Source organism: Pelmatolapia mariae, linkage group LG1 (genome assembly GCF_036321145.2).
Source record: "Pelmatolapia mariae isolate MD_Pm_ZW linkage group LG1, Pm_UMD_F_2, whole genome shotgun sequence".
Taxonomy (NCBI): Eukaryota; Metazoa; Chordata; class Actinopteri; order Cichliformes; family Cichlidae; genus Pelmatolapia; species Pelmatolapia mariae.
In genome coordinates, this window is record NC_086227.1 from 36,673,824 (window position 1) to 36,697,595 (window position 23,772).

The 23,772-nt window shown below is 38.8% G+C and overlaps 1 protein-coding gene across 1 annotated transcript; it reads right to left on the reverse strand.

Moving 5' to 3' along the window:
* Window positions 1-6,565: 6,565 nt before the first annotated feature.
* On the reverse strand, window positions 6,566-16,888 carry LOC134623818 (adhesion G-protein coupled receptor G1-like). The gene is made up of 12 exons (XM_063468835.1): window positions 16,766-16,888; window positions 16,372-16,426; window positions 15,481-15,565; window positions 15,141-15,269; window positions 14,398-14,547; window positions 14,266-14,320; window positions 14,095-14,186; window positions 13,341-13,459; window positions 9,655-9,935; window positions 7,299-7,392; window positions 6,869-7,197; window positions 6,566-6,782 (listed from the first exon to the last, which is right to left on the reverse strand). The coding sequence occupies exons 1-12, from the start codon at window positions 16,821-16,823 to the stop codon at window positions 6,658-6,660; spliced, it is 1,572 nt and encodes a 523-aa protein (XP_063324905.1). The 5' UTR covers window positions 16,824-16,888; the 3' UTR covers window positions 6,566-6,657.
* Window positions 16,889-23,772: the final 6,884 nt, after the last annotated feature.

Consider the following 23,772-nt stretch of genomic DNA (forward strand, 5'->3'; position numbering starts at 1 on the left):
TACAGAGTGACATGTCAAAGATCATATTCAAGAGACAACCAGCACATGTAAGATTTCATTTATAATACATGATGTGAATCATATTATGCCATTTCTAAAAGATTTGATGAAAGCCCACAATCAGTGTAGAAAAACATCTTAGAAGATGTGGACAGGGTTCTGCGTAAGAGAGACTCAGCAGGCTTCCTAGCAAACTGTTTCCTCTATTTCCATCTATAACCTGAAACGTGTTTCTTGGTATTTCCTGTGCTAAGCTTAAACAGCATCACACACTGTTTGATCCAAACAGCATGTACTACATAGTGATGTTGCACTACTCCAGACAGTTTCAGGAGCTAGGGGTGGGTGATAAACACCTTTATCAACAGGAGACAGAAGTGCATCAGTGGCCATCCAGGTAAAAAGCAGATCCTGGAGTCATGCATGAAATGCATGGGCAATTCATTAGAGTTCATAAGCAGTATGGGGGCCCCACAGGGAACGGTTCTGGCACCGTTCCTCTTCACCATCTACACTGCAGACTTCTACTAAAACTCCACCCAGTGCTTCCTGCAGAAGTTCTCTGGTGACTCTGCAATAGTTGGCCTCATCACTGATGGGGACGACAGGGAGTACAGACGACTGACCCAAGACTTTGTGGACTGGTGCCAGCAGAACTACCTCCAGATCAACACCAGTAAAACCAAGGAGTTGCTGGTAGACTTCCGCAGGCACAAACATCCTCCACTGCAACCACTGAACATCCAAGGTACTGACATTGAGACTGTAGACAGCTACAGGTACCTTGGTGTTCATCTGAACAATAAACTGGACTGGACTCATAATTCAGACGCCCTATACAGGAAAGGGCAGATCAGGCTGTACCTGCTGCGGAGGCTCAGGTATTTTGGAGTGAAGGGCCAACTCCTGAAGACCTTCTGTGACTCTGTGGTGGCCTCAACCATCTTTTACAGTGTGGTCTGCTGGGGCAGCAGCATCTCTGCTGGGGACAGGAAGAGACTGAACAGGCTGATCAGAAGGGCCAGCTCTGTTCTAGGACGCCCTCTGGACCCAGTGGAGGTGGTGAGTGATAGGAGAATGGTGGCTAAGCTGTCATCCCTGTTGGGCAATATTTCCCACCCCATGCAGGAGACTCTGACAGCACTGAGCAGCTCCTTCAGTGGCAGGCTGCAGCACCCACTGTGTGGGACGGAGAGATTTCGCAGGTCTTTCCTTACTACTGCCGTCAGACTCCACAACAAAGACTTCAACTGATCAAACACACACATCCACACATGTGCAATAGCAGTAACACTAAGTGCAATACTCTTTCTGGCATCGTTGTATTACACCCAATTGTATATAGCATTTGTATTCTATTTTATTCGATTGTATATAGTATTTTATTTTATTCTATTGTGTACAGTTGCGTACAGTATCTATTGATACCTTATTCCAGTGTTTTTCTTTTTTCTAATTTTCCATGTAACTTTCCACTGTCCACTGCTGTAACAAAACAAATTTCCCACACGTGGGACTAATAAAGGTTATCTTATCTTATCTTCATGCCTAAAAAAGAGGAAGAGTGTCTCCTGTGGGTATTGCTGCCACCTGGTTAGACTTCTTATGTCAGGTCATGATGGTAGAGTTGAATATTAACAGTATCAGTATCTGGGAAGAATTGAGGAGATTAAATATATCCACAAGGAAGGGGTCCCACTCAGACCCATAGTCAGTAGCATAAACTCAGCCACTTATAACATTGCGAAACACCTTGCTACCATCCTTGCACCTCTCGTGGGGAACACCCCACACCACATCAAGAACTCCACCGACTTCACCGACAAGGTCCAGAAACTTACCCTGGATCCAGATGAAACCATGGTGTCCTTTGATGTAGTCTCTCTCTTCACTTGCATACCCACCACGGAGGCAGTGGAGACTGTCAGAAAACGATTACAAGAAGACAGCTCCTTGGAAGACAGGACCAACTTCACACCCGATCAGATTTGCACACTGTTAGACCTCTGCCTTACCACAACATACTTCAAATACAACGAAGGCTTCTACAGACAAAAACATGGCTGTGCCATGGGCTCCCCCGTGTCACCTATTGTAGCCAACCTTTACATGGTGGAAGTAGAAAGGAAGGCTCTTGGCTCTTTCAAAGGAAGAGTACCCAGCCACTGGTACAGATATGTAGACAACACCTGGGTCAAAATCAAGACACAAGAAGTGGAATCCTTCACTGCGCACATTAACGCTGTGGATAAAAACATCAAGTTCACCAGGGAAGACACAAAGGATAACTGTTTGCCTTTCCTGGACTGCGCCGTGCACATTGGAGAGAATGGCAACCTCAACATCGAAGTTTACCGGAAGCCCACACACACGGACCAGTACCTCCTCTTTGACTCCCATCACCCTCTGGAACACAAACTTGGAGTAATCAGGACCCTACACCACCGGGCAGAACATGTTCCCTCTAAGCCTGAGGGAAAAAAGAAGGAACACACACACGTAAAGGAAGCACTCAAAACATGCGGTTATCCTAACTGGGCGTTCATAAAGTCAGCAAAGAGGCACAGAAAAGAAGATCAGACACCAGCGAGGGAGGATAAGAAAGACAGACGCAACAACGTTGTCATCCCCTATGTAGCCGGTGTATCAGAGAAACTCAGGAGAGTTTTCTCCAAGCACGACATCCCAGTGTACTTCAGACCCAGCAGCACACTCAGACAGAAACTGGTTCACCCGAAAGACAAAACTCCTAAACACAGACTTAACAACGTGGTGTATGCTGTACAGTGCAACAAGGAATGCCCAGACCTCTACATTGGAGAGACCAAACAGCCACTTCACAAGCGCATGGCACAACATAGAAGAGCCACCTCCACAGGTCAAGACTCAGCAGTCCATCTGCATCTAAAGGACAAAGGTCACTCTTTCGAGGATGCCAATGTTCACATTTTGGACAGAGAGGACAGATGGTTTGAAAGAGGAGTGAAAGAGGCCATCTATGTCCACTGTGAGCGACCATCTTTGAACAGAGGCGGTGGTTTACGACACCAACTGTCTGCCATCTATAATCCAGTTTTGAGTTCCCTCCCCAGACACTTAATGCCCACTCACATCCTGGGCCATCTGACCTCAGGAATTCACATGACAAGGTGGGGCCAGGTTTCACAATGAGCTCACCCGAAACCCTGGCTGATTAGGTCCCACACCCGCTTTCACACCTTGGTTCATGTGACCCCTCTTTGGGGGGATACTCCCACTGGGTTTAAATCTGGGACTCTCGGCCATTTGACCTTAGAACTGAAGAAGCTTCTCGGATGAGAGGTGAAACGTCTTCAAGCAACTCAAAGAAGTCCAGACGCTTTTCTTTGCAAACTCCTTTGACTACAATGACCTGGATGACTGAGAACCTTCACAGACATTAAATATAGGCAAGGCAAGGCAAGTTTATTTATATAGCACAATTCAACAACAAGGTGATTCAAAGTGCTTTACAGAGACAATAAAAACAAAAACAAATAAAAAGCATGATTTAAAATTGATTAAGACAGGCAAACAAACAAACAAACAAACAAAACAGTATATAAAATCAAAAATCAAAACAGTAGATAAAATCAGAACAGAAGATAAAATCAGTAGTTAAAATGTAAGTTTTGAAATTTAAGCTTAAAAGTGTGGATTTGGTGCTTTATTCAAAAGCAGCTGAGAACAGGTGAGTCTTCAACCTGGATTTAAATAAACTGAGTGTTTCAGCTGATCTGAGGCTTTCTAGGAGTTTGTTCCAGATATATGGAGCATAAAAGCTGAATGCAGCTTCTCCGTGTCTGGTTCTGACTCTGGGAACTGATAAAAAACCGGATCCAGATGACCTGAGGGATCTGGAAGGTTCATACTGGGTCAGGAGGTCACTGATGTATTTTGGTCCTAAACCATTCAGAGCTTTATAGACCAGCATCAGAACTTTAAAGTCTATCCTCTGACGGACAGGCAGCCAGTGTAAAGACCTCAGAGCTGGACTGATGTGGTCCACTTTTTTGGTCTTAGTGAGGACTCGAGCAGCAGAGTTCTGAATGAGCTGTAGTTGTCTGACTGATTTTTTAGGTAGACCTGTAAAGATGCTGTTACAGTAATCAAGCCTACTAAAGATGAATGCATGGACTAGTTTTTCCAGGTCCTGTTGAGACATCAGATCTTTTATCCTTGAGATATTCTTGAGGTGATAGTAAGCTGATTTTGTTATTGTCTTAATGTGTTTTTCTAAGTTTAGGTCTGCATCCATCACTACACCCAAATTTCTCGCCTGGTTTGTGGTTTTTAGGTGTATAGATTGAAGTTCTCTGGTGACCTGTAATCGTTTTTCTTTGGCTCCAAAGACCATTACTTCAGTTTTGTATTTGTTTAGCTGGAGAAAATTGTGGCACAACCAGTCATTAATTTCCTCAATGCATTTACCAAGAGCCTGTACAGGGCCTCGGTCTCCTGGTGACATTGTGATATATATTTGTGTGTCATCTGCATAGCTATGATAGTTTATTTTGTTGTTCTTTATAATCTGTGCCAGTGGGAGCATGTAAATGTTAAACAGAAGGGGTCCCAAGATGGAACCTTGGGGAACTCCACATGTGATACTTGTCTGCTCAGATGTGAAGTTACCTATTGATACAAAGTATTTCCTGTTTTCTAAGTATGTTTTGAACCAGTTTAGTACAGTTCCTGAAAGACCTGCCCAGTTCTCCAGTCGTTTGAGTAATATGTTGTGGTCAACTGTATCAAATGCTGCACTGAGATCCAGTAAAACTAAGACTGACATTTTTCCACTGTCTGTATTCAGACATATGTCATTAAACACTTTGGTCAGAGCGGTTTCAGTGCTGTGGTTTTGTCTAAAACCTGACTGGAAGGCATCATAGCAGTTATTCTGTTTTAAGAAGTAATTGAGCTGTTGAGAAACTGCTTTTTCAATGATCTTACTTAAAAATGGGAGATTTGAGATCGGCCTGTAGTTATTCATTTGTGTCTTGTCAAGATTGTCCTTTTTCAGTATAGGTTTTATTACAGCAGTTTTTAGTGATTCTGGAAACACACCTGACATTAAAGAAAAGTTTACGATCTGTAACAGGTCTGACTCCAAAGTCTTTGAGACCTTTTTGAAAAAACTTGTTGGCAGGACATCTAAACAGCAAGAGGAGGAGTTCAGTTGGCCTAAGATGTCCTCCAGGTCTTTGCTGTTAATAGGGTGAAACTGTTTGATGGTGTTTAAACAGTTTTTCGGTGGACACAGTACATATCCTGGATCTGCTATTGATGTACCAATTGCTTGTCTAATCTTTTGGATTTTTTCTGTGAAGAATTTGGCAAAGTCATTGCAGGCCATGGTCGAATGAAGTTCAGCTGCCACTGACACAGGAGGGTTTGTTAGCCTGTCAACTGTAGAAAATAAGACCCGAGCATTATGACTGTTTTTAGTGATGATGTCAGAGAAGTAGGACCTCCTTGCACTCCTCAGTTGTAAATTATAATTGTGAAGTTTCTCTTTATAGATGTCATAATGAACCTGGAGGTTTGTTTTTCTCCATCTGCGCTCAGCTTTCCTACACTCTCTTTTTTCATTTTTCACCAGTGTGGAGTTTCTGCATGGAGACTTTTTCCTTCCAGAGATAACCTTCACCTTAATGGGAGCAATAGTGTCCATTACATTTAACATTTTAGCATTGAAGCTAGTGACGAGCTCATTGACTGAACCTCTGGACAGGTCAGGTGTTAATGGGAAGACCTGGTTAAAGATCTCACTACTGTGTTCAGTTATACACCGTTTTGTGATCACTGCTGTTGATATATTTGTGTGGGCTGAGATTTTACTTTCAAAGAAAACACAGTAATGATCAGACAGGCCCACATCAGACACAGTAACATTTGAAATGCTCAGGCCCTTGGAGATCAGTAGGTCAAGAGTGTGTCCTCTATTATGTGTGGCCTCTGTTACATGCTGAGTCAGCCCAGAGTTGCCCAGAGTGTTACTCAGGTCTTTAGTCCCTTTGTCCTGAGGGTTGTCCACATGGATGTTAAAATCCCCAACAATAATTACACAGTCGAAATCAACACAGATCACAGACAGCAGTTCACTGAGGTCATTAAAAAAGTCTGTGCAGTATTTGGGAGGCCTGTAAACACAATTTATTTTAAAATACTCTTAATGTATATAGATCATTCAGAGATTACTCTAGTTGTTTTTTCTTTTTACCTGAAAGGTGCTATAAATAATAACTTAAATATAAGTAGGTACAGCACTAGGAACAATTTATCAGAAGGACCTGAAGGGTGATGCAATGTAAACTAAAAGAGACACTCATTACAACCAGGTTATACAGAAGAGCATCTCTAAGTGCACAATACATCAAAACCTGAAAATGAAGACCACACTGGTATTAGTCCTGTCAGCAAGTATAAAGAATTCAAAAATGCCACTCATTAACAATTTTAAATTGAGTGGTTCATCAGTAAATTATTGATGTTTGCTTGTTGTTGTTCATATCTCAAACAGGAAACCAAAAGAATCGCTGTATTTTTATTTAAATTATTAGTTAATTATTGGTTATACTGAACTACATATCAATAGAAGCGCAACACCTAATATAGGTCATGGATAACGCATTAGGCTTTTCAGTTTCTGCTGTTGAAACTAGTAGTCATCATTTTCTGAGAGGAAGAGTCTCCGATTGATGAGTTATTTGCAGTTTGAGACTTTGACCAGGCCAAAGCCACAGACCACAGGAAAATAAATAGACCTGTGAAGAGGAAAACATAGTTTGTCAGTTCTTCTAGTAAATGATCAAAGTTCAGTTCATCCTTGACATGATGATCACATACTAACCTTGAAAGGAGTTCAATACGGTGAATACGTAGATCCCAGGGAGTGAAACGTACGTAGTGCTGGCCAACCCCCAAGGTAACCCAAGCACACAGCTGAGGCCCAGCACTGTGACACAGTCCTTCCATAACCTTTTCTTTCTCTCTTTGTTTATCTTCTTCCAGTCACTGCTGCTTCCAAAGCTTCTATCACCCCTTCTTAGCTCCCACATCTTAAACACCACCAGCCCCAGCATGCAGGCATTGAACACAACCACCAAGAAAGGAAAGGCCACAGTAGTGATGTAGCTGACTATGAGGAGCTTTTGTTCAGACTCATTGCTCATCCAGCACCTGCTCATTAATTAAAAATTTAAAAAACAGCATGAATTTGCTAAGAAATAAAATCTCCTGGCTCACTCTAATATAAAATGATACCAAAGATAGGTTCTTACATGTGTTGTGTTAAATTGCTGTTGCTGTAATTCAGAGTGTATTTGCCATAAACACGTGAAATCCCACAAACAGCTGCAACCAGTGTAGGAAAACCTGAAAACATGGAAGACAGAATTAATGTCAGCTGAATGTTCTTTAGGACAGCATGAGGCATTATTATCACTGTTTCTCTGCTTCTCAATGCTGCTGCTAGAGTCCAGACTGGTACATTAAACATGAACATATAAAACCATCTTTGTTAAACTAACTACCTGTGTAAATGAAGGTTCATTGAAATGAGCTCATTTCTGAGTTTCAGACTCCTTACAGGGTTCATACGCCTTGTTCAGGGTCAAATTCAAACACTTTTTAAGCACCTTTAAGGTCCCTTTTCAAGCTTTTCCAGCACGCATATTTCAGTTCGCATCACCTCAGTAAGACCATGTGAAAATGAAAACAAATCATCCAAGGTGAACTTAAACAGCTTTGTTGCCCTTTTGTTAAGGCATAGAAAAACGCACCAGACAAACATACTGCAAAAGGAAACGGTCACCTTAAATGCATATAGTGTATAAACTCAATGAAATGTGTTGTGAATGAAAGCCGGGGAACAGAAACAAGTGGCTATTCTTTGTGACCATATGGATCGGTCCCTCATATTACCATTATTTCACCCAAAGGCACCAAGTTAATACTTAAAAAAGCTGCAGCAATATAAATATAAACAGTACTTGGTGACAACTTTGCATTTTCTCATTTTGACATACTGTATAAGCACAACTGATCTAAATTCAGACAAAATTTAAAATACGAGTTATACTTTTGACTGTAAAAACCACAAACCACCACAAATGTTTAACAAATCATTTTCATGACTTGAAATGCAAATAGAAATTGTACATTTAAAAAAAATATGCACAAGTTTTGCAAACAACAAAGTTATATTGTACTATTTACACCCAAAAATGCAGCCAAGGCTCAGACGTTTTTATATAACCATTTAAAACTACTTACAGAACAATAAGGTGTTCTGCACCAAATAGGAAGGCACACAAATTCTTTATGCAACTCCAAAAAATAGTTTGTATCCACTAAGACAGAGGAGAACAGCACAGGGATAAACCCTGCAGGTCTGACAGCAGGTGTGTCACTCCTGTTTTCCACCTGGAGACAGCGTTTACACTGCAATCTGCCTTTGGTGGCTTTTTTGCAGCAACTGTGACATTCTCTAGTAGAAGTGACACACAAAACAAAACAGCGACTACACTACACACTAACTACACAAGATAACACACTAACTTGAGACTCCAAACATGGTAAACGTCACAAATCTATCATGTATCAAAACTCGCTTTCTCTTTCTTTCGCTCACTTGCTCTCTCTCGCTGGTGTCACTCCTAAAACTTGCCCCTCTTCCTAAACAACCAAATGCCACATGTTGCCATGTCATTTTTTGATTGGTCGAAATGGTACATTTTTCCACCAATAGGGAAGGAGTATTTTTTTCTATTCCTTTTTTTCACTCCCAAGCTGAGAGTGTTTGCTAGTGCTGTCCGTAGAAAACGCTGTTTTTACAGTTTGTTCCCCCTGCAAACACCACTGTTTTATTCAGAAAAAAACATTGCGTGTATTTTTTATCATAACTCTGGTTTTACATGGCCTATCAACACAATTTAAAAACTGGTATATAGTTTGAAGTCCGCACTTTCGACCCAAATTGAAATTTTGTTTTTACATTTTGCGACTCATTTTATTTCTCTATCTGATAAGAAAACAATTCAATCAGAAAGTTATTTGTGGTGAATGACATACAGTTACACTTTCAAGCACTTTTAAGCACCACATCTGAAATTCAAGCACTTTTCAAACCTTGAAAAGACAATATTAAAATTCTATCATTTTCAAGGATTTCAAGCACCCGTACGAACCCTGTCCTTAAAATTTTGTGCCCCATGCTGATTGCACAGGTGATCTTACCAACAGCTGTTGATTCTAAACAACAGAATAAATTAGAATGACTAAAGCTGAACAATATACGATCGTCCATATCAGATCGCCTGTTTCACAGTATTATTATCTGAACTTAAAACACATCTCTCTTTTCAATTAAGGCCTAATTTATAACAGTGTCATTTAATTACTTTTAAAATACATTTTAAGAAATTTCGTGATTCGTGATTTTTTTTAAGTAGTTTTGTACCTATTTGCCCTAGTGTTTGGTCAGTGTCTGTTGTGCTTAAATAGGTTATGCAAATAAAGCGAATTTACTTGACCTTAAACCCTTTATTGTGATGTAACACTTCAACACAATCCACTTTCATTTAAAGATTTGTGACAGTGTATTGCAGAGCAGTGTCCCACCTAAATGACACTCACCCCATCCAATCAGGCTCAGTTTGAGCAGGTACCTCCTCACATAGATGTTAAAGACCCGGATGAGCAGAAGGTAGAGGTGGAACCCCTCCAGAGCACTCCAGGTCAGGGTGGCCAGCAGGGACCAGTGTAAAACCAGACCCAGTACCAGGCAAGATGAGCTGTCCTCTTTTTCCTTCAGTAGTTGGACCAGGAGACTGGACAGCAGGAAGGTGAGATGGAGGCAGAACATCGCCACTGTTAGCTGCATGTGCAGACTTATGGATTTCTCAGGATGCCGCCGACTAAAACAGAAACAGAATTATTCTCTTGTTGCCAACTGTGGAGATAGTGGACATTATCTTGCCTTTTTAGATGTGAGATGATGGTAATAACTCCACACTAATGCAACAGATAAAACTATATGTAAGAAAGGCCATGAGGCTGTAGCCTCACTTCTCTAATGGTCTCTTAACTAGGTGTAGCCCGCCAGTGAGCACAAAGTTCACTTAATACCACACTTTGAGTAGCAGTCGCCTCATTTGCATAATATAATGTTAGAAATGTAACAGAATATGGGTTGAAAACTGAAATGGGAAAATCAACAAATTCATTAAACAAACAAATTACAAAGACAAACATGACAGAATCACTCTCAGACAGATATATTAATGTACACAACATTTCTTTAATTAATTACTTTACAAATTTCACTCACAATCACATTTTTTTAACCATTAATATTATTGAGTTTGTTTTCTTAATGTTCAGGGTTTTTTTTATGGCATTTCCAGGCATTCGTAGCAGTGTTTCTTTGAGGCTACTTGACAGAAGATGTCTCTGGGGAAGTGGTTACATTTTTTTTTATACCAGTATCAACATGTTGAAAAAAAAAATAGTTCCCAAAATGTAAGCAGCAACTGAGCTTTTGTGACGCAATCTCTGCAACCTCACACGCTCATTGTCTTTGCAGAGAGAACTGTTACAGGAAGAGGAATGTTTCTTTATACAGGGAACCCTGACAAAAGTTAGCAAATACATCTGTAGCAAAGTAGGATCTCACAGTATTTGTGTCCTCAGAGGTTTTTGCCACAAACCAGTGTATTACAGGCTATTAGTCAGTTCTTTGGTGATGCAGAGTATGAGTGCATTCTATTTTATTTTATGTAATTACATTGCTGTGGATACACACAGTGGACATAGAAGAGTTAGTCTGAGTCAAGAGTTTCTTCTTTCCCTACAGAGCTCTACAGATACCAGCTGTTTATGTAAATGGAAGCGGTGTAATACTGCAAACATCAGGATATGTACTGCTGCAGTGGAACTGTGGATAAATTTACTCCATGTATTCTATTTGCCAAACAAATTTCAACAGTTGTTTTATACAGCAGTGTTTAATCATCCACAAGTCAACATGTCAGCTACTCCTCAGATAATCGCTTACCTAATGCACAAACTGGACTCTATTTGCTCCATTTCCTAAATTCCTCCTTGTGAGACTTTAATTGTTGCAATTTAAAGAAGACTCTGCAGTTAGCAGAAGGTACAGCTATGACTTCATTTCATCAGAGTACTCGGGAAGACCAAACTGAGTCAAAAACAGCTCATGACTTTTTACAGAAAGTACTGTATCACATTGTGCAGAAACTACGGCCTCTCTACAGGACTTACTCAATTTAGCAGGGTTGAGTAAATAATCTTGGTCTCACTTTTGACCTGTTGCCCCCTGAGAAACAGCGTCAAAAGCAGTTTACTTCTCAGTGCCATAACAACACTGAACCTCAAGATATACTGCCCCTCCAATCCCCTAGTACCACCACCTTTTCCCACTCCTCTTCTTCCTGCAATAAGTTGTCTTCTGTATAATATCATAGCCAAAACTAATATTGTGAAAAAACGGGAAATACTTGCACCATCATGTATGTATATTAAATGTATGTATATTAACTGTATGGGTTCCCTTTGCTTGTCTTTGCCTGAAGGGCCGCCATGCACCTGGTGTCATGCAAAGCTAGTTATCCCTGACAGAATGAGTTTCTCCCCCGTCGGGAGCGCAGGGGAAACAAATGCTGTCGGAAATAACTACCTTGGCACAACAGGTGTCAAAGCACTGACAGCAGCCCATTTGTTCATTTTTTAAATACTGGCACTGGATCGTTCAATCAACTTTCTTAATGCGACCGGCTCACCTCTACCTTCTCACCCACCTTGTGAAAAAGTTTAGTGTGGAAGAAGTGGCGAAAAGGTGGAGCTGGAAAGCTGAGAGAAAACAATAAAAAAAACTAAACTAAACATAAATGCAGCAAAATGTGTCAAAGTAACGACATGTAAGCCGTCAGTGTTGCCTGACTGTGAACCAGCAACAAATAGTAACCAATCCTTACAGGTTGCTGGTGCTGCTGCTAACACCAGCTGTGGAGAAGTGAGGAAGCGATGGAGGAATGTGAAATTTTAATAAGGAAAAAATGTTTTTTTCATACTAGTGAATCTTTCTCAGAATCATTTTGTCATATCACTAGAACAGGCTGAAACCATCTTGAAAATGGTGAATATTAGGACAGCTGCTGGCCCCGATGCCATCTATGCATGCACACTGCATTATTGTGCTCATTAGCTCAGTGAGGATTTTTCTACATTCGTACAGAGATGTGTAGAGGGTGGAAACATAACCAGCATACAGAACAAATTAAATGTAACTCATCTGAAGTCATTTAGAAAAAAACCCATATTAATCGCAATACTAAAAAAGATGCAAGAAAACTAAACGAGTTAAGATCAGCTGTATTTACACATCTTGTGATTAAAAAATATTGAGGAGGTTGTGTCCTCAACTGATGACAGATTAGATCCACTGCTGTTTGCTTATAGAGTAAGCATTGATATAGATGATAATAAGCTCATTGTTCTAGATCATACAGCATATAAGCATAGAAAACCCCCCGAAATTTATTTTGGAAGTTTTCTTCTGCTTTTGATAAGGTGCAGCCCCATGTACTGGTGGACTGACTGGCCTCTGAAATTATTTTACCTGATCAGATTTTAATGTTACATTTAAATTTTTTAACTGAGAAACTTGAATGGGATTTCTATAAAATGTCCAACCCTCTCAAACCTATCAAACTCCAGCTCTCCTGAGGGCTGTGTTTTTTCTCCTCTGGTTTTTATCATGCACACAGACAGCTCCTAGACTTGAAGTTTCCTGATAACACTGCACTGCTGCCTCCTCTTCAGACCTCACAGTCAGGTCTGGCTGATGCTTTGCCTGCTTTTGTTAAATGTTTGGAATGACGAGTTCCTTAAACTTAATGTGACTAAGAGTGGGTCACTAATCACTGATTTAGGGGAAGACAGCTGGAAGCCAAAAGCTAGTATGAGCATAAACCAGGTATAGAAGTCCAAATTGTGCATACTTTGTTTAAGAAGCAGTTGGAAACAACCTGGTACTTCCTTAATTCCTTCATCGTTTGAGATGCAAAATTCTTAAGAGTATCGGTTTGTTCTTATTTTTTCATCTCTTATTTTCATCTGCTTATGTTTGAGTGTGGGTGTCGTGGTCAGAGACCTTATCACTGAGCTGCTGTCACTAACGAACTTAAAAGCGTTTATACAGTCACTCGCAAAGTGTATATTTTCTCCAATTTCTCATTTGATCACAATTGGGAACTGAAAACTATAAAGTTTTAAATGGGAATAATATGACATCTACTCACTGTATATAAATATAGATGAACAAACTGATCAGTGCGAAGGGGGCAGAGAATCCTGATCCAATGTAAGTGATATAGTTTAGCTTGTCAGCATTAGCTTTTGTCACCGATATTCCTGGATTCTGCAACATAAAAAGATGAAGTTGTTGTTTTGAAATGTATTTTACATAAGAAATTTGTTTTAGTGGTAGACCAAAATTTGTTAATTGATCAATCCCAAAATTTCCATGTTAAGATGGCAAGATGTTTACATTTTGGTGCAATACATGGTTGGGAATGTATCGGTTGGTTCACCCTTCATCACAACTATATGATGAGTTAATTATTTTATAAGTGATCCATGTGCTGGCAAAGCTTAAAATTAGAGTGACAGGTGTGCTGACCCATAGCCTTAAATTGTGACTTGATGGTGGCTCCCTCTATCTTTTATACAGTCTATGTGTAATACACTAGTTTGCTTATAGAATAGAATAGCCCTTTATTGTTATTGTACATGCACAACGAAAGTATGTGTACAGTGAAATTATAATTATAATTTAAATATCATAATTATCATCTTTGAGTGTATTGCTGACATTTTAGCTCTGGTTATTTGGAAAGACTCCAACAAAATACATGGCTATTCAAACAGTATAAATTTGAGACAGCCTCTCAATTTAAATTGTTTATCAACATGTTTGTCTAATTAATATTAATTAGATAAACATGGTGTTTGCCAAAGGCTTTTATCATATGTAGGAAGAGATTTTCAGCTCACCATAAGCACAGCAAAGAAGCTCAGATGGTTGCAGCTGCAAATAAATTCATGTGCCGTGTAATTTGTGTCACAGCCTTCATTGCTCCAGTAACCTATAAAGAAAACATTCTGAGTAACTGAGTCATTTTATTTAGAAACAAAAATACTGAAGGTTGACATCTCCAATAGTACCTGTTCCATCCTTTGCTGATGTTTCCTCCCAAAATACACATGTTCCACTTTCAACCTGGAATCAAAATGGACGGTAAACAGGTTGTTACATTTTCTATTTCAGATGTTCATCCAACAATTTTGTCTTTTTACCTCTTTGTTGTGTTTGAAGGTTAACTTGATGGGTTGTGAGAGATTCTCGACTGCACCGTTTCCTGCCCGCACACATACGACTGAGTCCCTAAATACTTTGCCATTTCTGCGGTGAATTTGTGGTATCCTACTTCTTTGGGGAGGACTCAGCTGAAAGAAGGACGGCACATAACAGTTCTGTTAGGGTGGGATTAATATGAAAAAATGTATCTCAAATCTCAAAAACTAATCTAGCCTTTAATCCTGGCAGAGGACTTGTAGTTAAATTTCAAGTTATTTTTTTAAATGTTGGCTAGTTGTAGCTAAAGTTTGTACAGCCACAAGCGCAGTGTTATGAACAAAGTATTTGCATTTTGAAGATTTCTTTTATATTTCTCGCACTTACATGTTTCAGACCATTAAACAAATTGTAATATAGATAGCCAAAGATTGTTGTTGTGAGTTGGCTGTACGGTAGCCTTTTTATAGAACTGTAGTCAGAATGCATTACATTTCTGAAATAAACATTTTAAAGTCTAATAAACTTGTTTGTAGACTGGTTGAGGAATTTGTAATATAAGACAAATATAAGACAAACATTTTAGACTAAATTAAAGCAAACATTGTGGCCCTTAGTGAAAACAACTCTTTATTAAAGGAGCAACTTTTAATCATTTTTCATAATAAGCAACAGCTGATTGTGAAGAGACTCTGCTCGTGGAAATATTTAAGTTTTTTTTTCTGTTGCCTTTAGCGTTACCAACCTTAAAATAACTGCTGTTAATTACAGAGGCCACCACCAGGACCTCCATCTCAGGCACATTTCCTCTGCTTCTCTGGAGAGCTGATGATGGGATGTGAACTCTATGTTCAAATGTAGGACTCACATCAACCTAAAAAGCATACACAAAAACATAACTTTAAATAATGTGTTGCAGTTGGTTATTAGAATTCATTAATACAAAAACATTTATTACTTCTAAAAAGCAATATAAAACAATCAATTGGTTGTACAGAAAAAAATAGAGAAAACACATAAATACAGAAACATAAAAATGTACTTTTTTCACTTTTAATAAGCACTTTTGCCCCAAATGACCTCACCTCTTGACGCGAGTCTACTTTGAGTTGTTTGATGCCTGTCATGGAGCGGCCTGTTATGCAGGTCATAATTCGATCCTCATAACAACTACCAACAGATATTTAATACAGTTCAGATATATAAACATGCAAACAGGGATATAACTGAGGATGAAAATGACAAACTAATGCAAAGAGATCAGAAGAAAGACAAATGAATTATTTCATAGTGGGCATTTATGTGTGATTTGATTACTTAATTTGTTCATTTGTACATTTAAATGAGAAAAAATGAAACTGCAAGAATTTGAGATGAACAGAAATAGATTCTGTTGTATTTGATTTAAGCATCCTTCAGTGCTTTTCAATTTGCACAAAATAACACTGAGCTGTGAAAATCTCTGACAATAATTAAAAATACCGTCCATATTATCATAGTATCACATTCTACAACTTTGTCAATTCCAGTCCATAATTTTTTACTAAACCTTACTGAATACTTTTAGCTGCCTAAATCTATCCAAGCAGCTAACAAAATCAAAAAAAAGAAAAATAAGAAAGAAATATCAAAAGTACAGTAAATAATGTTTCTAGATGAATCAAGTATGTAACAAGTTTAACAAACGCCAACATACACAATACACTTAAACAATAATACAAAATTATGGTTACTCCAAAGTGTTACACTGTGTTGTTGTTTGAAACAGCAGTATTTGTTACAATGGGTATATGTTAGAGGCTGTATATTAATACTCTAATGATTCTTATTTGATGATGAAGCCATGTAAAACCACGGAAAAGCAGCCACTGTTGAAAACAATTAACAAGTACTGACAGTATTTATTCATTCATGTAGGACAATTATATAATTTTTCACAAACAGGAATGCGACATGCAAAGTAGAAGCTGCATTACCCTATCCATGACGGGTCACTGTCTCGGCATTCTTTAAGAACATTTTCACAAAAGTCTGTCAAAGTAAAACACACAGAAAAGGAAAGACCAAAATTAGCATAATGAATACATTTAAACAAGACTGGAAGCTGATTAAACGTCTAAGTGGCATCTAACTCCAGAGACACATGAGAGACAAAATGTTCTTTTACAAGTATTTGATCAGCACTTGATAAAATTGCAGGTAGTTTTGTGAAACTAGTTGACTTAGAGTCCTTACTAGCTATTGGTAACAAAGAAGCTGGGGTAATTTTACTTTTTCAAGGATTCATGACTTTGAGATATTTAGTGTGCTATTCACTTCACAAGTATACTCCTTTCAACATAAGAGCAATAACATGGTAGGTTTACTCACCACCAGCTCGGGACATAGACAAACAGAGGGTTGTTGTGATAAAAAGTGTAATCCACATTGCGTCTCACTCATCAACAGACATAGATTTGCTGTAAGAGGTCCACAGGGTATTTTTCTGTCTGGTTTTGTTTGCTGAATGAGATCAAATGGGAGTTTCACATCTACATATATCACATTTTAACAGACCTATGGTTCACAGCTCAGAAGAGGAAATGACTCACATCAGGCAGTTTCTTTCAGTGCTATCACAATGATCAAGTACTTTTAAGCTCTTGCTCTAAATTTTAACAGAAATATTAACTGTGTAGAAAAACAGTAGAGCCATTTAAGAGTCTGTCCGTGAAGACAGTTCTAATATTTTATGTATTTTTAAAAGTGATAAAATAGAAACAGATACAAATTGTGTGCTGTAACTGAATGGCTGACATTAGATGACATCTAGAGGAGGACATATCTATATCATACAGTTTTCCGGTATATGCAGAAGAAAACAAAAGGTCAAGTGACCGTGGTCAAGAAGCGCTGATACTTACAGCTTGCTGAGGAAGTAAAACAGGAACTTGCGCCACACCAGTTCTACAGGTTGCAGCACACATAGTAAAATAAAATGCAAATCTTTGAAAATAAAGTCTTTGAAGGTAATTGGACTGCAGTATTTTTCTATTCTTCCTGACCTGTTTCTCTTTACATAGTCTATTTCATTTCTAATCAGAATAGTTAATGTATTATTCCAAAAATTCTGTTAGTAGTGGGTTTTTTTTAAGCTTACCTTAGATCTAATGAGGTTTGGTGTGATGGACTTGTGGTATTACAGGTTTATCATTTTAAGTAATGGCAAGGAAAGTTTTCTGTGCTTCCTCTGCTAGTGGGTAACCAGATCCACAAGAAGATGTGTCAGACACCTTCATGAAGACATGCACAAATTATTCAAAACTATATATCAGGTCTAAGAACTTCAACAGATGTCATGAAAAGTGTAGCACTCCACCACTGAGTCTAAACTCTCTTACATCAGTTTATTTCGTTATTAGAACAGATTCCACAGTGGTTTTGGTATGGACAGGAATGAGGGAAACTAACCGTAAACCCCTTGCCTGCAGGTTACACTTAAACACTAATGAAAGAATTGACCCTAGACAACTTAAGCACAAGAACAGAACATTTACGGTACTTGGGTGCAGGATAAAAATGTACAAAAACACACATTTTTATAAATTCAAATGATATCACAGTTACTTCAGCAAATGAAATATACTTTTTAAATTAAATAATACAATTTGATTAAAATCGGGTTATCAACTCTTGGTGGTGTTGTGCCAAAATGTGATTGCCTGTCAAAAACTGATTTCCGGTATTTGCCAAGAAGCGACTGCCCGAATTTACACTGCTATAAAAAAAACTTGTTGGTCTATACTATGTGAAACGTGTCAAATATATTCCTCATGAATGATATCAAGTCATCTTGAGCCACAACATTCCTATCACAAGATAGAAGCCACAATCAGTTTTTGGCAAAGTGACTTTTATATATCCTTTACTATCCAGTTAAAAAGTCTCATTGACATTAAAAAATGTCTTTTTAAGAGTAATCTGGCGAAGAGGACAACAGAAATTGCAACAAATATAGCAAGAGTTCTATAAAGATATTTTAAGTGGCCAAAAAGGACTGGACTGGTTAATACAGTCATAAAGATATGAAGCCATAACTGTTAATTTTTTAATTGTATGCATGACCCCTTTGTAAATCCTGTTCGCTAAAGTCCCTTGACCAGTATAAGTACATATAAGACACTGCACATAAAAATGGAAACACTGGAAATCAGTTTTTGGTAGATAAACACACAAAAGTTCGACTTATAGTTCAGTGGCTCTGTCGGTGGCTGCTCACCAGTCCCACACTGAATCCAGTTCTCGGCTCCTCCTGAGGACACCGCGCTGTCTCTGCTACAGCGCGTCAGCAAGTCACTTTACAGCTCTCCGATGGTCCATAACAGCAGCCTCCGTTGATCAGACGAGTTGTCGCGACTAACCTTTAATCTTAGCAGTTGCAGTTGACCTCACCTCACAGTGTTAACGTCTGGTCACACACTCTTATTAGAGTCGACCATAGTAAACAAAGCCAAGTATCTCGCACGTGTTGAACTAACACTCGTGTGTCTCTCCGCCCCGTTCTCTCCTTCTCAATCTCCACACACACCGCTCAAAACTAATATGCTACCTTCACGGATCTCTAGAACATTCGAAGTTACATACGAGGGAATCATATTTTATGATTCATATAACAGTTGTGTTGCTCTAATTAACTACATTTACCTTTGTGACGTATTAAAATGCACATTACATTTAGATTATATTTAGATCACATGAGTTTAACTGTGAATACCTTATGTTATTGTTGCATTTATGCCCATGGGAATTATGAGTACTTACTCCCGAATTCCCATCTCTTACGTTTGGCCCCTTAGGCCAAACCTAAGAGAACTCTTACAACCCAGCGAAAAGATATTTAAAAAAAACCCCCCAAAAACCTGAGGTTGAGAAAATAACTGAGGATTTAAACATGTAGAAGTTAAGAAAGTTGATCTCTCTGAAAAATGTAAAACTGAAAACAGATCACTGTTGCACCCTTTATTTCAAGTCTGGAATAAATGGTGCATTAAATGCTGTAATAATAAAAATGTAGTCTTTTAGGAACACACCAGGAAAGGAAGGAAAGTTAAATCTGCATAATGAGTTCATTGCAATGGATCTATTATACTCTTTATTCCAGATCTATATTAATATTAATATTAGTTCACTAGCTCAGCTTTGCAAAACCCACAGTTCAGTAAATTGTTTATCATACACATGGTATTATACAGCTGAATGAATTCTGAATAAATCAGTCAGACCGACTTATCACACTGATGACTTATCACTATATCATAAATCGGTCTTATAAAGAATTGTTATCTGTTTGACAGGGGGTTGTCCAAAGGTCACTGGGCGATTGGTGCATGTGCTGAAATGAAAGCACAGTTAACCTAACATTAACTTGGATGGATGCAGAGATATTTTTCACTAGCATATTAAAATCTGAAGAAATGGTCTAATTCTTCAGTGTGTCGTGTGAGAAACTCTGAAAAGGTCAAAGTTATTCATGTGTTCAGGTCCATAGAAACTTAATATTATTAATATTAATAACTTAATAACACTTCACCAGTCTAGTATATATCATGCACAACTTTATTCAGAAGCATACATCAGAATACTTTATACATACATCAGAAATTATTAAAAAATTATGTGGCTTATAGTTGCTCCAAGACACTAACAGTAGCAGACTAAAGTAAAATACAATATGTTAGAGTTTTTTTTTTTTTTTTAAATTAAGAAATAGCTCTAATATATACAAATCACTCAATTATGCATATCAAGAATATTACAGAGGTGAAATATATATGATTGACCAAACAGAATAAATAAATAAACAGAATATAAACAGAAAAAAATATTATTAAATCATATAGACAACACAGACATACTATAAAGCGATAGTATTTAAAGTTTCAGTGTGTTTTTAAATCTAACATAACAGGAGATTACATGTAGAGCAGAAATGGTAGAGAGGAACTCTAATCAGATTTGATTTCTGTAGTTCTCACAGGAGCTGAAGATGTTCGGTCCTCCAAAGCCCTCTTTCTCTGCTTCTTTGCTGACAGACAAATCCACAGGAAGATAAAGAAACCTTATCAAGAAAACAAGAAAAACAAATGAACAAATCAGACACAAAATGCTCAAATCACTTGCACACAAACACAAACCACTAAACTGACCTTGTGTGGAGTTGAGGATACAGAAAAGGTAGAGAATGGGGTAGTTGATATATCCAGAACCCAGGAAGGCCAGGCCCCAGGTGGTACCCATCAGGCAGGTAAGACCAAACAATGTTAGGCCACTCTTACAGGATGCGTTAAGCCTCTCTCGGTCTCCCCACAATTTCCCCTTAGCTGTGGCTCCTGTCTTTAAGGTAGTCTGTAACACTTGTTTCATCTTACATATGCTGGAAGCCACTGCCATGAGAATGCCAGCGTTAAAGATAAAAACAAGGATGAAATATACCAGGTTCAAGGAGTAGAAGAAGGTGTCGTCAGTGATCCAGCAGCTGTAAAACAGGCAGAGCTGTCAAAGTACAGTTTCAAAATCTGTGGCTGCATAGTCTGCCTACAGTCCAGCATACAAAGAACAGAAACAGTATAATTTCATAATGATATGAAACTTGGTTGTTGGTACTTTATGGTTTCAACAGTACGCACTTCTTTGTAAGACAGATCTTACTTTAATAGCCAGGAACATCCTGTAAAGAACATTTTTTCCAGTGCATTTGAGATTTATTTAATTTATTTGCTATCCTGATTACAAACTACATAATGTTCAGCAGATTTTTAAATATGTCTGTGTGGCATGAAAATTCTCACTGTGGCTACGTCTACACTAGCCTGGATAAATGTGAAAACGGGGTATACGTCTGTAAACGCCCCGCATCCACACTATCGCTTTCAGTCATTTTCACAGAGTTGTTCGTCCACATTGAAACGGCCGAAAATGTGTTACGTTCCAGTCCTGCGCTTGCATGAAACGCAAGACAATTTGACCTGCCTCATTTCTGTCTGCCGTTTATTTACTTTATGGCTCTTTAAAACGTCACAGCAAAATATTGAGGAAAAGTACAGAGTTTTTTAAATGGACTAACAATGAGGTGGAGTTGTTGGTGCGAGTAACATAAAAGTACAAAGTTGCAAAAGCGAGTGAGAATTAAATAATTTGAAGAAAAGCTATCTGGAGCATGTACAAACTGATAGTAATCTTTAATAGGGCTGTCAAAATTGAGAGCAAACAAAACAACTGCTGTCTAATGCCCTCTGCTATCTTAGTTTAATCGGTCACATGACTGCATCACATGACTAAAATGTGTCATTGTTTTCGAAAAGGCTCTGGGTTCGCTGTCTACACTGCGACGCGAAAACTGCATTTTCAAATGTATCTGCTTTGGAGAGTGTTTTCAAAACGCTCCGTTTTCCTTGGCTGAAAAACGCCGTCTCAGTGTGGATGGAAGGCCGAAACGTTTTCAAATAAAAACGTATTCATGTGGACATGGCCTGTGACACGTGTCACTGTGTAGCGGACAGGTTGCCCATGCAAACCCAGTCATGGTTTTGGATTCCTATTGCTAAAAGCATATAGTGCTAGTTTATAGTCTTGCCAAAAGCAGCTGGTTTACTTACATTGAACTAGTTTGGTTGGTGTCAGCCATGGTCATCTGTTTAACTCCATAAAACTGTTTGCAATCCATCACTCCTACAGAGACTGCCACAATTACACTAGGAATACCTAAGAATCACACAATAAGACACAGACACAGTTTAACACCAACTTATTTACTATCCAAGAGGCACCCAGCATATGAAAGACTTCATTCATAAGTTTAGGGAAAACTGGCAGTCAAGTGAGTCTGAAGAAGTCAGACATATTTCTAAGAGATGTTGTTCAATTTTAACAGTGTTCATTAATCATACAGTGAATGTAGAAAGAAATCTCAAAAGGGGTGGCTACTAGGGCTGGGCGATATGGCCCAAAATTCATATCTTGATATTCTTTAAGCTGGGCATACACTGTGCGATTTTTTCAGTCGCGTTATTCAGCTTCTGCTCAAACTGCACAATTGACTCGCAGGGGTTAAACGTTCGTAGGTCACGATGCAGGTTCTCACACTAAACGGCCCGATGCTGTGATGCGACCTGAGTGCTCACACTGTGCGTCCATAACATGAAGGTTATAACAGAAAATCTGTCGCTCGCTCTCCCTCTCTGTCTTTCACTCACACAGACACGCACACCACCACCATCAACTTTGCTAAATTGCTAATGAAAAACATTGATCAGGCAGCTGTGATTGAGCAGCAATGTAGATCCAACTATTTTCACGGTTGTTGTAGTCGTGATAATTTTGTGAGGCCACATGACAAGGCTCAGATGAGCTTGTCAAAGTTCTACAAATTGTGCCTCCATTGCTTGTGTCACACGCTGCACTGCCGTGCTGCCCCGTCTTTTCTCTTTCACTTCTGTTTTTGCGTGTGCGCAGTGTGAGAGGCTGCGGTGACACCCTCACGACGGCCGACAGGATTTCAAACAGGTTTGATTTTCTTACGACCAAGCGATTGATGATCGGGAGCTGGTCGTGAGGTGTTAATCGTTTCTCGTTACCCCACGTATACTACACGATGCACGACACATGATGAAGGCGAAACTCGGGCAGATCACCAAAATGGTCGCACGACTGAAAAATCGGCTCAAAATGAGCCAAAAATCGCCCAGTTTATGCCCAGCATTAGCTGGATGACGATATACGATATATATCTCGATATTCTTTTTAAAGCCATGAAGTAAGAACAAAAAAAGTTCTTAGTCAAAGCTGTGTCCCAGATCTCACACAGGCACTTTTATCAAAATACAACGTAGATGTACATGAACAAATTACTCAAAAATAAATTGTCAGCATTTACTAAATAACAATGCTCCTTAAATAAAATTAAACTATGTTGGTTTTGTGCATAACAAAAAGCTCACAATTGTGCAGTCAAAATGTAAACTGAAAGACGCTGAGCATAATAACAAAGAGACAGATGTCGCAGCTGCTCTGTTCCCAAGTTCTACTGCGTGACTGACAGCCTTGAGTTTGAAATCCGCTTCATAACAGTGTCTCTTAACAGGTGCCATTTGTGGTCCTTATACACACACAATACAGCAATATTACGTTGAAGCACAGTGCGTATCACTCTGCGAGGCTCCTGACTACGGTAGCCATAATGCTCCAACAATTCCAGCAAGTGGTGCAGCTATGTAGCTTAACAAAGTCGTACTAAAACATTTTTTGACAGATTTCTGAGCGCTGTGTACCACATAATATCGGTTTGCAGTCAGTAAGCACAACCAGAATTCATAAATAAGGCACACTGTCGATTTTTGAGA

Excerpts from the sequence above, each read along its gene's own strand:
- LOC134623818 (XM_063468835.1), bottom strand. The coding sequence starts at position 16,823 with ATGTGGATTACACTTTTTATCACAACAACCCTCTGTTTGTCTATGTCC. Across the intron at positions 9,936-13,340 it reads TTCATCTATATTTATATACA|TCGGCGGCATCCTGAGAAAT; the intron begins GTGAGTAGATGT and ends TTTCTGTTTTAG. Across the intron at positions 7,198-7,298 it reads AGCAATTTAACACAACACAT|GTGCTGGATGAGCAATGAGT; the intron begins GTAAGAACCTAT and ends ATTAATGAGCAG.